The sequence below is a fragment of the Lepidochelys kempii genome, chromosome 6, assembly GCF_965140285.1.
Source record: "Lepidochelys kempii isolate rLepKem1 chromosome 6, rLepKem1.hap1, whole genome shotgun sequence".
In the NCBI taxonomy this organism is placed as follows: Eukaryota; Metazoa; Chordata; order Testudines; family Cheloniidae; genus Lepidochelys; species Lepidochelys kempii.
Window position 1 is genome coordinate 13735010 of NC_136385.1, and position 15594 is coordinate 13750603.

The 15594-nt window shown below is 57.3% G+C and overlaps 1 protein-coding gene across 1 annotated transcript; it reads left to right on the top strand.

Moving 5' to 3' along the window:
* Positions 1–1234: 1234 nt before the first annotated feature.
* Positions 1235–15563, top strand: SSRP1 (structure specific recognition protein 1). Its single transcript, XM_078853237.1, has 17 exons — positions 1235–1321; positions 1874–2103; positions 3699–3884; positions 6033–6138; positions 7011–7201; positions 7357–7587; positions 7870–7973; positions 8461–8589; positions 9119–9340; positions 9637–9709; positions 10268–10406; positions 10693–10738; positions 13291–13342; positions 13906–14076; positions 14435–14526; positions 14745–14907; positions 15001–15563. Exons 2-17 carry the CDS (start codon positions 2050–2052, stop codon positions 15067–15069), a joined length of 2028 nt encoding a protein of 675 aa, XP_078709363.1. The 5' UTR covers positions 1235–1321; positions 1874–2049; the 3' UTR covers positions 15070–15563.
* The last annotated feature ends 31 nt before the right edge of the window (positions 15564–15594 follow it).

Consider the following 15594-nt stretch of genomic DNA (forward strand, 5'->3'; position numbering starts at 1 on the left):
ATCCCTGGCCCAACACACAGGCAGCTGTGGAAGAATAGCCAGAAAGGAGAGCCAGCTAAACAAATACCACACTGATTTTTCTCTGGAGACAAATTAGCAGCTGATGGAATATGCTGGGCAGTGGCAGTCCCTGAGCCTGAGGTTCTGTAATTATCCTCAGAGCATGCACAGTATGGGCTGATGCAGGGCTCTTGCTTGGCTTCCCCTGTGAGACAGATCCCCATCCCCCAGGGCCCAGGCTATCCGTGGCCCTGCCCCCTCTGCTTAGGCTGCCAAGAAGGGAGTCACCTGAGTAACTCGCGCCAGTGGGACTGGTGGCTTCTGCAGTGTTTGACACCCCCATTCTGCTAGAGAAAAGAAATGACCCCTGGTCGTTTCCCACAGCCCTAGGGGTGGATTTTCCAGGTCAGTTGGGGAAGGGTGTTGCGGAGACATGCAAATCCCACCAGGCCCCTCCGAGCAGCAGCTCGCCCAGGCCGCAAGCCTCCCATGGACTATCCAGTAAGGTTTGCTCCTCCAAGGCACAGGGTGCTGTGTGAGCAGTAACTGCAATGTAAGCGATGGCTAGGCTGCACAAGTATACTGCAATGGGGGCAGATGTCTGGTGTAATCTCCCCTTGCCAGACAGTTTCCCTTGGAAAGAGCACGGCAGCAGAGCGAGCCAGGCCTACGCAGAGGGGGAGCAGCCCCGTGGTTCTTTCAGTCAAGCTGTAGCAGCTTGCGAGGCCCCCAGTTTGTTAGTCACGGCGGCCTCCTCGGTCACACGAGCACAGGGATCGCAGCCTCCATTACAGTGTCCCAGTGGAGCGGTTCGCAGTTGGGGGTCACGCCGGCTGTGCGGGACCATCCAGCGAGGTCAAAGCCGGGCGAAGGGGCGGCTGAGAGTCCGGAGGGTCAAGGGGGAGCTGGGAGAGGGGCCTAGGGGTGTGGTCTGGCGATACAGGCCGGGGAGGGGGGGTTGCGGGCGGTGTCTAGGAGGCTGGCGAAGGGAGGGGGCTGGGGGGAGGCTCGGTGTGTTCGCGGCCCCAGCTCCGCCTCCCATCCCGGCGCTGCCAGACAAGCTAACGCAGGACAGCTCGAGGACGGACCTCGAACCGCCCCAGAGGGCCCCATCGACCGAAGCCGCACTCGGACTCTATGGTAGGAGCAGTGCGCACGCGCGAGGCGCCCTTCATGGCCGGCGTCTCTATGGTAGCGCGGGCCGGAAGGTGGAGGGAGGGAGGTTTCCGGTGGGGAGGGAGGCTCCGCATGAGGTTCGTGCTGCGCAGGCGGGAAATCGCCCCAAGGGGTGGGGGTGTGTGTGTGTGTACCTGGGGCAGAGGTGGGTCAGTGCCCGGGGCAGGGGGTTCCGGGGCACGGAGGGGAAGTGGGGGGGGTCCATGTCTGGGGGTGGGGTTGGCGCAGGGTGGGGTGTGTGTTGGGGTTCTGGGGCAGGGAGGGGAAGTGGGGGGGGGTTGGTGTCTGGGGGTGGGGTTGGCGCAGGGTGGGGTGTGTGTTGGGGTTCTGGGGCAGGGAGGGGAAGTGGGGGGGGTCGGTGTCTGGGGATGGGGTTGGCGCAGGGTGGGGTGTGTGTTTGGGTTGGGGGGGGCAGGGAGGGGATTGGTCTCTAGGAGGGTCTGGTGGCAGGGTGAAGCCAGGGATGGGGAGGGTTCTGTGTGATCCTTCTGCTGGTGCTCAGCCTCCAGCCCCTGGAGAGCTCTGTAATGCTCTCCAGCTGCCCAGGCCCGGCTGGGTGAGGCTCGCTGGTTGGATGGGAGCCAGCCCCTGTATCTACTCTGTGGCTACCCCATGGGTTCAGTCTCTGGGGGTTCCTGAGCTGGGTCCCTGCTGGGCCTCATCTGCTGGTGGAGTCATCTCTCTCCTTTCTCCCCAGGTGCTTCGCGGCTTCCTCCCCTCTGTGCTACTCTGGGCATGTGGGACTTGGGAGGGGACTGAAGAACTTCATCATCTCTGGAGAGCTCCCTGACTGGACCTAGTCTCCAAAGCTCTCCCAAACCGGTTGCTGGGAGACAGACCCCACCAGAGTGGGCGAGGTGGGGAGGGGCCATCATGGCGGACACGCTGGAGTTCAACGAAATATACCAGGAGGTGAAGGGGTCCATGGTGAGAGACACAGGAAGCCTGGAAAGCCATGCCTTCCTGGGGGTGGGAAGCACAGAGTCTGGGAAGGTGTCGTTATTGTGGCTGGTTGAGTGGTGTGTCTAGGGCTGAGAGAAGGTGCTGAACCATGGTTCCGATTTCATTACAGCTCTCAAGCTAAGTGGGGTCACAGCTGGAGTGCCACCCCAAAGTAAAACATAGAAGCTGTAAGTGACTTGGGGGAGGGGTGTGTGCTTTTCCCCTGAGTCATTACTGAACCCACAGATCAAGCAGCATGCTAGGGGACCTGGGATGAGACAAAACATGGCCAGACCCCTGTAAGTATTAAAGATCCAGTGACACTTTCCTGGGTGTTGGGGAGTTAGCGCCAGTTCCTGGCTGCATTCCCGCTCTGGTAGGTAACACTCAGCTGACCGAAGTTCACAGCCCGTTGGACTTCAGGGAGCAGACTCCTTGCATTTCATTCTAAACTCTTGCATGATGTCACCAAGTGCTGTGGGAACTGACGTTTGGCCTAGCCTGAATGGCTGAAACTTGGGAGCCTTTCAGAAAATGCAATGCACGATCCTGTTTATTCCCAGACATGAGTGTTTAAGTGATCTCTCTCCTGCCATCCATCTCCACCCTCTAACAAACAGAGGCTAGGGACACCATTCCTTACCCATCCTGGCTAATAGCCATTAATGGACCTAACCTCCATAAATTTATCCAGTTCTCTTTTAAACCCTGTTATATTCCTAGCCTTCACAACCTCCTCAGGCAAGGAGTTCCACAGGTTGGCTGTGCACTGTGTGAAGAACTTCCTTTTATTTGTTTTAAACCTGCTACCCATTAATTTCATTTGGTGGCCCCTAGTTCTTATATTATGGGAACAAGTAAATAATTTTTCCTTATTCACTTTTTCCACACCACTCATGATTTTATATAGCTCTATCAAATCCCCCCTTAGTCTCCTCTTTTTCAAGCTGAAAAGTCCTAGCCTCTTTAATCTCCCCTCATATGGGACCCGTTTCAAACCCCTAATCATTGTCAATTTACAGCGAAGGTGCATGGTGGCCTGAGCTTCATAAATGAGTCGGTTTCCATGCCAAGAAATCCAAATCTTTGGCTGTTAGTAGTGAGGGTTACATTGGGGAATGTTGTCCCTACATCTGAGAAATGCCCTTGATTGGGCTATTGTTCCTAAGTGGCCAGTCAGTCCTCAAGCTAAAGCGAATACAGGCTTTATGGTGCCGCTCTGGCTGACTTAAACTGCAGAGCTGGTGCTATGGCCCTGTGATGCATGTGGGGGTAGTTGGAGGGGGAGGAGGGGGGAATCTTGGAGTGAAGCTTGCATGTGGGTGAGGGAGTGTGTTTGGGGTGGTGTTAGTTGGATATGGGGTGAGTGCACCCCGTGTGGGAGAGGAGAGATGGTGGGGTTTCTGTTTTAAATGCATGGGGGTGGGTGTTAAGTAGCCTTTTCCCTGGAAGAAGAAGGGTGTGACTGGCTGATGTGGGGTTCCGGGTGTATTCTTTGACACCATTCCAGAGTGTCACCACTGTTGTTCTCACTAGCGTGTTGTCCCTGTGCCCCCTACCAACCCATCTCTCTCTGTCAGAATGATGGGCGGCTGCGGCTGAGCCGCCAGGGTGTCATCTTCAAGAACAGCAAGACAGGCAAGGTGGACAACATCCAGGCCTCAGAGCTAGCAGAGGGCATCTGGCGCCGTGTGGCACTAGGCCACGGCCTCAAGCTGCTCACCAAGAATGGACACGTCTACAAGTATGACGGCTTCAGGGAATCGGTGAGACCTTTGGCCTGGCCAGCTCCCCCTCCTAGAAGCTCCCACCCCACCGTGTGTCAGGACTCCCAGGGGGAATTTATGTGGGTGGGCATCCCCAACCAGCTACAAGGTGACAATTGCTTGGCAACCTCCCGGATTTGCCCATGGCATGAGTGCCTCAGTGCAGCCCACATGCTCACGAGCCCTGGATCCCATGTGGCTCTGTGTAAACACCTCTCTCGCCCTGCCGTAAGGATCCTGTTCTTGGCCCAAACCGTTTGCCATGAGTTTAAGCTTCCAGGCTCTCTCCTAGGAGTCTTTTTCAATTAATTGTGTTTATTATGGTAATGCCTAAGGATCAGCTGAGAATGGGTCCCATTGCCCTAGGCTCTGTACAGAGTAGTAGATAGTCCCTGTCCTGAAGAATTTAGTCTAAATAGACCAGACAGACACTGGGGTGGGAGTGGAAAGCACAAGCCCAGTGAACTGTGTGATGGCAGCAAGTGTCTTGTTAGTGCCCTGGTGTTCTTTCCTGGTGGGTGTAGTTAGGAGGGGATCAGCCAAAGGGAATGGGGGGAGAGAATGGAACAGGTATCGAGGGAAATTTAGGTGAAGAGACTGTGAACGAGGGGCAGTATTCCCTCTAATTTTTCCCACCTATGTGTGGAATGAATTTTGTTATGTGCACCAATATGGAGGTGATATGTGACACATCATCTTCATATTGGTGAATGTAACAAAATTCATGTGGTGGGTGTGGGGCCAAGGAGTTTGGAGTATGGGAGGGGGCTCAGGGCTGGGGCAAAGGGTTGTGGGGGGAGGTGAGGGTTCCAGCTGTGGGTGTGGTCTCTGACAGGGCCATCCCTAGTGGGGTGTGGGGCCTGGGACAAATCAGCCTGTATGGGCCCCCCCTTAACATTTTTTATAAGGTGAAATCTGGTGTGGGGAGGGGACACCAGTGCTGCGGGGCGAGGGATAATGCAGAGTCACAGGGTGGCACCTGTGCTAGGGGCCAGTGGGCCCCCTGTGCTGGGGGATCCTGCAAAAGGGAGGGGTCCGGGGTGGAAGGGCAATGGATAGGGTCAGCCTGGCCCTGGCTTGTTCCGGCAGCACTAGGATGGTGGCAGCAGGCGAGCAAGAAAAAGAAATACAACGCGCGCTTCCTGCCGGCTAGTGCGGGCCCGACCCCTGCTGCCAGCGCCAGGCCCCCCTGCTAACCTCCTGGGCTGGCCTGGGCCCCCTAACCCCACCCCTCCTGGGCCAGCCTATCACCCCCCGCACGACCCCCACACACTGAAGTGTGGGGCCTGGAGCAGTTGTCCTGGTTCACCATACTAAAGGGATGGCTCTGGGGTGGGGCTGGGGATGAGGGGCTTGGGGTGCAGGCTGCCCTGGGGTTATGGCGGGGAGAAAGGACTCCCCCCAGCTCTCTCTCCCCGCAGCAGCACCTGGGCTGGGGGGGGGAGGGGTGCCTCTCATGGCTGTGGCAGGTCCAGGCCGGGACTGGATTTGGGCCAGGGGAGGGGCACTTCTTCCCTGACCGTAGCAGGTCTGTAGCCGGGCTGGGTTGTGTCCGGGGCTGTGAGAGAGGAATCTCTCCCCACCACAGCCCTGAGTGCCTGCGCAGTGCTTAATAGGCTGCTACACAGCTTAAAGGGAACTTAGGCGAGTGGGAGGGCTGGAACAAACAGCCCATCAGCACCAGGTAGAAAAAGTCCAGTCAAACTGCAGGGAGTTCTTTGAACATGTAAGTGTCCCTGCTTTGGCTGCAGCTGCTCCGATCAGCTGGGGACTCTGGCTGACGCCTCTGCAGGTGCCAGTCATGTAGTGGGTGTATCCCTCCGAGAGGTTTCAGCTCCACGTGAGCATCCAGCAAAGATGCAGGGCTGGTAACTCCTGTTTGCTCTCCCTTAGCTCTGTGGTCGTAGTTCTCCTAGTGACTGATTCTTTCCCCAGCTCACTTGCTTCCTGGCACATGCAGTGTGTTGCAGCGAGCCATCCTAGATGGAAGAGCGCTGGAGCTCCCCGCTGCTGCTGTTTGTTACCAAGGGGGAGCTGTGGGGTAGTAGCAGTGGCCGGACCTCTCTGGGAGGGAAGGAGCCCAGGAACCACGTCTCAGGCTGCTAGGTTATGGTGGCTTCTGATGGCTGTTCTCTACTTCCCACTCAGGAGTTTGACAAGCTGTCAGAATTCTTCAAGTCCCATTATCATCTGGAGCTGGCGGAGAAGGATCTGTGTGTGAAGGGCTGGAACTGGGGGACTGTGAAGTTTGGAGGTGACTCTGGGGCTATGTCTTCGCTGCTTGTGAAGCTTGGGACACATTTACCTGTGGTAGCCTAACCCATGACAGTGCATTTACCCTGCTTTCACACCCCATACCTGTGCTGGCACTGTATCTGGTCCTTGCAAGCCATAGAGCTAGCTCCAGGTTCATAGCACCACAACTCCTTGTGTCACTCTGCTCGTATTCATGGGGCATTGGGGACGACTTGTCTGCCTGCCCTGGATGCTCATCCCTGGGCAGGTTAGCCCGCCTCCTCCTCTACCAGATGGAGGCTAGTGGAGAGGCTGCAAATGGAGAGCTGAGCAGAGGAAGACAGACAGTCCATTTCTGGTCAGGGGGCTGATGGGAAGGGATTGGAGGATCTCATGTCTCAGTGGGTGTGAGCGCCTATGGCTTTGTTTCTTGACTGCATCTACCTCAGGGCAGCAGTACATGTTGACAGCCGCCTGCGGCATGTGGCTGTGTGAACACAGAGCACTTTGGGGAAGAACCTGTGACTGAGCTGGAGTTAAGTCTCTCCGGTGAAGACCAGCTCTGGGAAAAGAGGGGTGTATAGCAGGGAGAGGAGCACAGCTCCTGCAGTGACTTGGATTTGGGGGCTAGCGTTGGGAGTGGATGGCTCAGTGTGCTGCAGAGAGGAAGTAGTTTGTAGCTCCACCTTCTCCTGCAGGGGGCGCTGTGTTGTGGGGAGCTCTGAGTTGCTCCTGTCTGCCCAGTACCAGCTATAAGCAGCTATAAGGTGCTCAGCCCTGTCCTTGCCATCTGGGCTGCTGACTGCGGAGGTTGTCTGACAAGAGGAGCAGCTGGCTGTGGGAGGTGCTCCATTGCCTCCTGCTGACTCACTGGGTTCCCCCTCCCCACAGGCCAGCTCCTGTCATTTGACATTGGGGAGCAGCCCGTGTTCGAGATCCCGCTCAGCAATGTGTCCCAGTGCACCACGGGCAAGAATGAGGTGACGCTGGAGTTCCACCAGAATGACGACGCCGAGGTGTCACTCATGGAGGTCCGCTTCTACGTGCCGCCCACTCAGGAGGATGGCTTGGATCCTGTGGAAGTGCGTGTGGGCCGGGGTGGGGGTGGCGTGGCCCATGTGGAGGTGGGAGTTCATGTGGGATGGGGTTGTGGCCTGTGTGAAGGTGCTTGGAGGGGTTATGGGGGGGCTGCATACAGCTGTCCGGAATAAAGCCCCCCATCCTCCCCCACCCTTAGGCCTTTGCCCAGAATGTGCTATCCAAGGCGGATGTGATCCAGGCAACTGGGGATGCCATCTGCATCTTCCGGGAGCTGCAGTGCTTGACACCACGTGGCCGCTATGATATCCGCATCTACCCCACCTTCCTGCACCTGCACGGCAAGACTTTTGACTACAAGATCCCCTACACCACTGTGCTGCGCCTCTTCTTGCTGCCCCATAAGGACCAGCGCCAGATGTTCTTTGTGGTGAGGAGGGAGGCAGGGAGCTGGCAGATCCCCCACTGCATTTGAGGGGAATGGGGGGGCTGGTAGATCCCACTCCAGTGTGCCTGGGGGGTAGGGTAGCCAGCGGATCAGAAGGCCCAGACCAGCTACTTGTGTTGGGGGCTGAGAACTCGGGGGGGGCGGGGACTGCCCTGCAGTACTTGGGAGGGATGTTGCATGAAGGTGGGAGCAGGCTGGAATGGAGGAGAGCCCTTGGGGGTTCTGGGATCCCTTACCTGTCCATATCCTTGGCTTCCTTTCCAGATCAGCCTAGACCCTCCGATCAAGCAGGGCCAGACACGCTATCACTTTCTGATCCTGCTCTTCTCCAAAGACGAGGACATCTCCCTGACCCTTAACATGAATGAGTGAGTGGCCTTTCTTCCCTCCTCCGCCAGTCTGGCCCTGCCCCCAGCCCCGTACGCTCGCAGGATCCCTCTGCCCCTGCCAGCCTGGCCCTGCCCTGTGCCCTGGCCTGACCCCCTCTCTTCTGCCCACTCCTGCCATCCTGGCTCTGCCCCCTGGCAAGACCCCCCATCTTCTACTAGCCTTGCCATGCTCCTGGCAGGATCCCTCCAATCTCATGTGGACTCCCAACCATTGTCTGGCATAAGTGTCTGGCCATCCCCATCCGGACTGACTCACTTCCAAGCCTTGGGCGGGGGTTAGCATCTACTCCCAAGAGAAGAGGTTGCCCGAGGACTATGCATTGTCCTCCTTGGTGGCCCTTTCATTTCTGGGTGCTGAGGGCATGCTGTCTCTCAGTTGGCATGGGAGCTCCTGCGTGTTGTTCCTGCTGGTGTTGGGCTCTCTCCTGCCTTCTGTCCTCATGCTGCCATTCTCCCCATGCTGTAGGGATGAGGTGGAGAAGCGCTTTGAGGGCCGACTCACCAAGAACATGTCCGGCTCACTCTATGAGATGGTCAGTCGGGTCATGAAAGCGCTGGTGAACCGCAAGATCACTGTGCCCGGCAACTTCCAGGGGTGAGCACACAGCGTGCAGGGGAGTGGGACATGGAGCCTTCCCCTCTAGGGGGCTCCTGTCCCAGGGCATGGGTAATGTCTAACTCAGGGGGTGGTGAATGGGACACGGGGCCTTTTCCTTCTAACAGGCTCTGGCTCCAATCTGGTCCCAGGTGGGAGATTGTCTTGGGGTGGGGAATCGAATATGGGCCCTTTCATCTCTAGGGGGCACCAGCTACGATTCTGGTCTGGCTAGCTCGGGTGGCAGGGAATGGGATACAGAGTCTGTTGCTAATTAAATGCTTAGAAATGACTCTGATCTGAGGTCCCGTCCCTACACACCTGGCTCTGGTGGACTTTTTCCCCATCCTGTGGCTGGGAGTTCCCAGTGGTGGGTGGGAGAAGAGTTGTGCCTCAGAGGTACGTGTGACAGATTCTCATCCCTTTATTCTGCCCCCCGTTGGCTGCTGTCCCATGGGGGAGCGTCTGTGCAAGGAAGCCTTGCTGGTGTAACCCCCACTTTGTCTCCCTCCTCTCCCCCTCCCCCAAGGCACTCGGGAGCCCAATGCATCACTTGCTCCTACAAGGCCAGCTCGGGGCTGCTCTACCCACTGGAGCGTGGCTTCATCTATGTGCACAAGCCCCCGGTGCACATTCGCTTTGATGAGATCTCCTTCGTCAACTTCGCCCGCGGCACCACCACCACCCGCTCCTTCGACTTCGAGATCGAGACCAAGCAGGGCACGCAGTACACCTTCAGCAGTATAGAGAGGTGAGGGTGAACCCCTGCCCAAGCAGCTGCTGTCTGCTCTCTCCCCTCTGTACCCATGGCTGTACTGCCTATTGCCCCGTCTGTTCTCCTGGGCCGCCGCCACCCTCTCACGGCCTGCACTGGTATCCTGCTCCTCACTCAGCCCTGGGAAGCCATTCGTACCACAGCCTGGCAGTGCAGGGGAGTGCCATTCTCCATGCCATCACTGTGCACTGCCCTCTCGCTTGCTCATGGTTGGGGGAGCGTTAGACTTCGCCTCTCCGTGACCCCGTCTCCCTACTGTTACCCACCTGCAGGGAGGAGTACGGGAAGCTGTTTGACTTTGTCAACGCCAAGAAGCTGAACATCAAGAACCGAGGCCACAAGGAGGTACCTGCAGTGGGGTGGGGTGGGGCGGGGCACTTGCTGGGTCCCCTGTCCCATCCCAACCAGGAGCCCCATAGCGTCCGGGGGGTGCTGGGTGAGGGCAGGGGTTCTTTCTCTCTCTCTTTCCCTGCAGATTCTGCCTCCTCACTTTCTCTTCTCTCCTTGCCCTTGTAGAAGAAAAAGGTCCGTGCGATTTCCCCTCCTCCTGGTGCAGGTCTCCTCTGCATGGCTGTGGTGCTCTCTACTAATCACAGTAACCCCGCGTGAGCCATGGGAGGGAAGGGGGGAGCCATGCCTCCCCCCCCCTGCCCCGGATCTCCTTGCCAAGTGGGCCCCACCTAACCCGGTTAACACCACTCCTCTGGTCCGTGCATGCAGCCTGTGCTGGAAGTGCTGGGGATTCTTTCCTGGAGTGGGGGGTGCACCCAGGAGCATGTTGGGAGTTGTAGTTCTCATTTTTCTGCACACTTGGGGTGGGGAGTGGCATCTGCCCTTCCCCTCTGCTGAGGTGGGAGGGGTGGAGAGTGGCACTCACATGACCTCCCCCTGCTCCCCCTGCAGTCCATGCCACAGAGCTATGATGAATACGCTGACTCTGACGAGGACCAGCATGATGCCTACCTGGAGAGGATGAAGGAGGAGGGAAAGATCCGGGAGGAGAATGCTGATGACAGCAGTGATGAGTCTGGGGAGGAGACTGGTGAGACGTGCTCCTGTGCCTGGGGCTCCTCCCCCTGGCTGTGAGATCTGCCCTGTCTGTCCAGTGTTTGGGGCTCCTCCCCCAGCTGTGAGATCTGCCCAAGGCTGTCCAGCGACTGGGGCTCCTCCCCATGGCTGAGAGATCTGCCCCCAGCTGGGGTCAGAGAAACATTCCCATGCTCTTTACTCAGCCCTTTCCCCATGGCTGTTGCCATCCCCATCCCCCTCTCCTGCCCCGCCCCCCACCCAGAGGGGGAGAATGACCAGTGCATTCCTTTTCCTTCCAGATGAGTCATTTAACCCGGGGGAGGAGGACGAGGATGTAGCAGAAGAGTGAGTAGGGGACAGGGGCTGCCTGGCATGGGGCTTTCGGGCTGTGACCTCGCCCTTTGATTGGCCCATTCTCAGATGGGAACTCTCCGCACGGGGGCCACAGGGGCAGGACATTGAACATGTAGTGCCATCAGTGCTGGCCTCCCTCTGGTGCTATGGGGTGCCATGCACAGCGAGTGGCTCAGTATGGGGTGCTCTGCCTTTGTGGGGTCTCCAGAGCAGATGGCTCAGCAGGAGGCACTGTCACCTCTGCTAGTGCTCCAGTGTGCTTGGTGGCCTGGTGGTGCTGTCTGAGGTTTTTGTCTCCCTGGCCCTTTTCACAGGGTTAAGGCCATTAGGCTCAGTGGCCAGCCATCAACCCTTCTGTTGGCCTAAATTGCCCTGTAGCCCCAGTTGAACGTGGGGTTCTTCTCTTCCTGTCCTGAGCTGTTAAACAGCTTCTGCCTTTCTCCTCTGAGGTGGCTGCATCTCAGTGTTGGGTTGTACAACTGTCTGAAATCAATGGGCTGCTTAGATTGTCTGGGGCAGGGACTGTCTTTCTTGCTATGTGCCTGTACAGCGTCTTGCACAGTGGCGCCCTGATCTCTGACTGGTGCAACCACAATACAAATAATAGGCTCCCTGAATGAGGCAGAGTGGTTTCAGAGCAGAGGATATGCACTAGGTTTTTGCCTCTGCTGCTTGCAGAGATCTGTGCTCTGGAATGAGCTGGAGCAGTGCAGTTGGCACGCCTGCCAGAGGGAACACTGCTGGCAGTCACAGAAATGATCGGGGCTGAGGGGACTGCCGAATCATAGAATCATAGAATATCAGGGTTGGAAGGGACCCCAGAAGGTCATCTAGTCCAACCCCCTGCTCAAAGCAGGACCAATTCCCAGTTAAATCATCCCAGCCAGGGCTTTGTCAAGCCTGACCTTAAAAACCTCTAAGGAAGGAGATTCTACCACCTCCCTAGGTAACGCATTCCAGTGTTTCACCACCCTCTTAGTGAAAAAGTTTTTCCTAATATCCAATCTAAACCTCCCCCACTGCAACTTGAGGGAATGATGGGGAAGATGCCTCTGTAGCATGGAACAGCAATAACTGTGGGTAGACGTTGTACAGCTCTGTGAATCCTCGACCTTGGAGGACCAGGAATCTGGGGGTGCTACTCAGGGCATGATGGGAGCAAATGGCAACAGGGAGAACTCTGGCGAAGATTTCCCACCACCGAGATCCACTGGGCTGTGGGATGGTGTCACAGATAGTGTCCAGTCCATGCCCAGCCTATAACCAGTTCCTTGGGAGTGACCCCTTCAGTGTGCTAGGCCCCAAGGACCCACACAGGGGCAGGCCCATGGCCTCCAGGACTCCCAAACTGGGCCTTGGGGCCCCAGCGATCCCTGCCTCTCTCCGTGGCTCCCTGCAGCAAATCCAGCCGAGCCAGACCCCTGCGGGAGGTTTGTACCATCCCCCTTCGGGGCGCCGTGCTGTCAGTGATATCTGCAGCAACATCAGCAGTCTTCCCAGGCACGGGGGAACAGCGTATTAGCCGCCTGGTCCATGGGATCAGAAAGGCCTTGGGTTAGCACAGAGAGTCAAAGGTTGAGCCATAGTCCAGCCTGGCCAGCGCTGGTGCAATTAGCCAGCCAAGCTGTTATGGCCTCTATCTCCATCTGGCTCCTTGTCAGCCCCGAGGCCTGGCCACCAGCCTCCTTTCCCCTTTGTTCTCCCACTGGGGCCTTTGCACTGCTTCCCAGCTGAGGGCCAGGAGAATATCTCCCTCCTCCTGGCTGGTGGCTGCTAGGGGTGAACAGCCCGGTCATTGGGGTTCCCGCTCTCTTGCTAGATTCTCCATTGACGTGGATTGGTGTTCACCAACCCTTCATACCACCCCAACCAGCCACGGGACACACACACTTTGTGGCTCTTGCTGTTCGAGCAGATTCAACCTTTTTGCACCCCTGCATAGCCATGCAAAGTATAGAGGGAAACTGAGGCATGAAATGAGGTTCATAACAATGTTACAGAATATTCCCTCTCGGTCCCAGGTCAGGTCCCGTGTCAGGAACAGGGAACCCGTCGCCTGGAAGGCTGGGAAGTGGCCTGGAGGGAGCAGCCCCATGCTCTGCTCAAAGGGGCCCACGTCTCTCCAGCGGGGATGTCTGTTCTTGGCATTGCCACTCGGGTTCTGCTGCCAGCAGGTCTGGGGTGACACCCAGGGATGGGAACGCGCTATCTCAGAGTACTAAAATGTTTCAGATACGTATTGTTTCAACAAAATGTTAATTAGAAAGGTTTCTCGGGAACAGGGTGGAATTTGTGGACAAAAGAAAGAGATCCCCTATCCCAGAACAGCATATAGCCCAATGGTTATGGCACTCAAAGATGTGGAAAACGCAGGTTCCAGTCCCCTAGTCTGCCTAAACCATGCTATTGGCCATTTTGGGGATAGAGGCCACTCCCAGCCTCTCTTTGCCCCCCTATCCCCCATCCCTTAAATTCAAGGAGTCTTGGGCTTTTTCCAACACACTGGAACAAGTGTCAAAACCTCCAAACTTTTCATGCAACAGAAAAAATGGTTACTTACCTTCTCCAACGCTGTTCTGCAAGAAGTCATCGGAGGTGAGAGCTCCGCCCTGGCAGAGGCGGCTGCGTGGTTCCCAACCGCTGGCTCTGAGGGGTGGGATCCTCTGCCTCCAGCGCACAGGCCAACCCTGTGGGGAGATTGAGCCTTTGGGAGCACTACTTAGGGGCTGATGAGGCCATGAGTGAGTGTCCTCTGTGATGGGGAGCTGTCCTGAAGGTCCCGCTACTCCCCAGCTTAGGACACTGGACAGCCTCCAGCTGTGGGTGAGTGACTCCGTCCCCGCCATGACACGGAGCTCTTCAGCCCTGTGCTGCTCCCCCAACCTCACCTGACAGCCTGCCCCAGCTGGGCCCGCTGGCTCCGTCAGGCTCCTTGGCCTTCGCTGCCTTGTCTTAGTCTTGTGCTGCCTGGGCCCCATGAGTGTGTCTGGCTGCTGGGGGGAAGGGCTGGGATGTCAAATGCCCTGCCCCAGTGTTAATGGGGGGCACAAGGGGCCTTTGCCATGGGGGTCAGAGCTTCTGGTCCAAGGAACTCTAGAGCCACTTCTTGATGGATCCCTTTCTTGTTCTATCTCTGTACCTCCACTTCCTCTTGCCAGAGTAAGAAAGGGAAAGACCCCAACGCCCCAAAGAGGCCCATGTCTGCCTACATGCTGTGGCTGAATGCCAGCCGTGAGAAGATCAAATCAGACCACCCTGGCATCAGCATCACGGACCTGTCCAAGAAGGCTGGGGAGCTCTGGAAGGGCATGTCCAAGGAGAAGAAAGAGGTGGCCTTGGTTGGGGGTCAGGGGCATGTTCTAACTCTCTTTTGGTGGTGTGGTTGTTTGGGGGAGGAGGAAGGGGGCTGTGTGGGCTGGCAGGGCTGTGTCTGGGGATGGTAGGGGTAGTATTGGGTGTAGGCCTGGCTTGGGAAATCTTGGGGAACCAAATGGAAGAGGTCTTGGAGGCCACCCCAACATGGGGCAGAGGCTGTGTCTTGTTTAGGGAGGGGATGGGGATGGGCTTCTGGTTTTGGGGGGCTGGCAAAGCAGGCTTGGGGTAGCTTTGTGTCTGATGGGGATCAGAAGTTAAACTGTGGGCAGGTGAGCAAGGAGGGTCATTACCAACTCTGTGTTCTGGTAGCAGGAGTGGGATCGCAAGGCGGAAGATGCCAAAAGGGACTATGAGAAGGCGATGAAGGAGTACAGCGAGGGGGGCAAATCTGAGAACTCCAAGAAGTGAGTTGGCTGAGCTGCTGGAAACACTGGGGTGGGTGACGAAGGGCCTTGGCCCATCTCACTGGAGGGTAGGCGCGAGATGACAGGGAAAGGTGTGGCCCATGTGGAGCGCAAGGAGTGGAGGACTGTCTATTTCCTCCCTGCCCTGTGGCACCTCCACCAGTGCAGTAGGGGCTCGGGGTGACTGCTGATTGCTCGCTGTCTCCCACCCTGCACAGAGAGAAATCCAAGAAGAAGAAGCAGCAGGGGAAGGGGAAAGCAGAGAGGAAGGCAGCACCATCCAAGGCCCCAGCCAAGTCCCCCGCTAAGCAGCTGGGTGAGAGCTTCAAGAGCAAGGAGTTCGTCTCCAGTGAGGAGAGCTCTGGTGACAACAAGAAGGAGGTAGGTGCGGGTGGGGCAGGAGGGGCTTCCGCCCCAATTGGCAGCTGTGGCTGTATGTGGTCTCCTGTTAACACACTTCCCCTCCCCCCACAGGACTCAGAAGAGGAGGAAATCGCTAGCACGCCCCCCAGCATGGAGGACTCAGCATCTGGCTCGGATTAGAGCAACCCCTCCCTTTAGCCCTGCCCCTTTCCTGACTGCACAGGTCACTGAGTTGAGGCCTAGACATACCCTCTCTCCCCAGTGCTCCCAATTCCCTTCTGCCAGGGGCATGGGCTGAAGGGGTGACGTGGCTGCTCCATTGGCTCGAACCAGCCCTACTTCCAGACCTTCCCTGACCCTCCTCCCCCATGGAACTGCAGGACCTTTGCTAAACTCTGGATAAAAGCACAGGGTGCTAGAGAGCAGGGGATAGGGCTCATCCCTCCTTTCTCTCAATGCTGTGGGAGCCCCCCTGTGTCCTATCAGGAGGCCCTCCCAGCAAACGGTGGGGGGCATGGCCCACAGGCCCTGCAGGGGGGAGCTGGCTGGCTGGGAGGGGTCCATCCCCTGGCCTGTAGTCGGGCTCCATCTGTGTTTTTTATGTTCTGTTTATTTTTGTATTTCTGGTCTGTTCACACGGCAATTGGACGGAATAAAAACCAAGCGACTTCGGACGGCGCTCCTGTCTGTTGGAGCGTGGCCAGG

Coding starts and splice junctions, on each gene's coding strand:
- SSRP1 (XM_078853237.1), top strand. CDS start 2,050: ATGGCGGACACGCTGGAGTTCAACGAAATATACCAGGAGGTGAAGGGG. Junction 2,104..3,698: donor AGGAGGTGAAGGGGTCCATG/GTGAGAGACACA, acceptor TCTCTCTGTCAG/AATGATGGGCGGCTGCGGCT. Junction 6,139..7,010: donor GGGGACTGTGAAGTTTGGAG/GTGACTCTGGGG, acceptor CCCTCCCCACAG/GCCAGCTCCTGTCATTTGAC.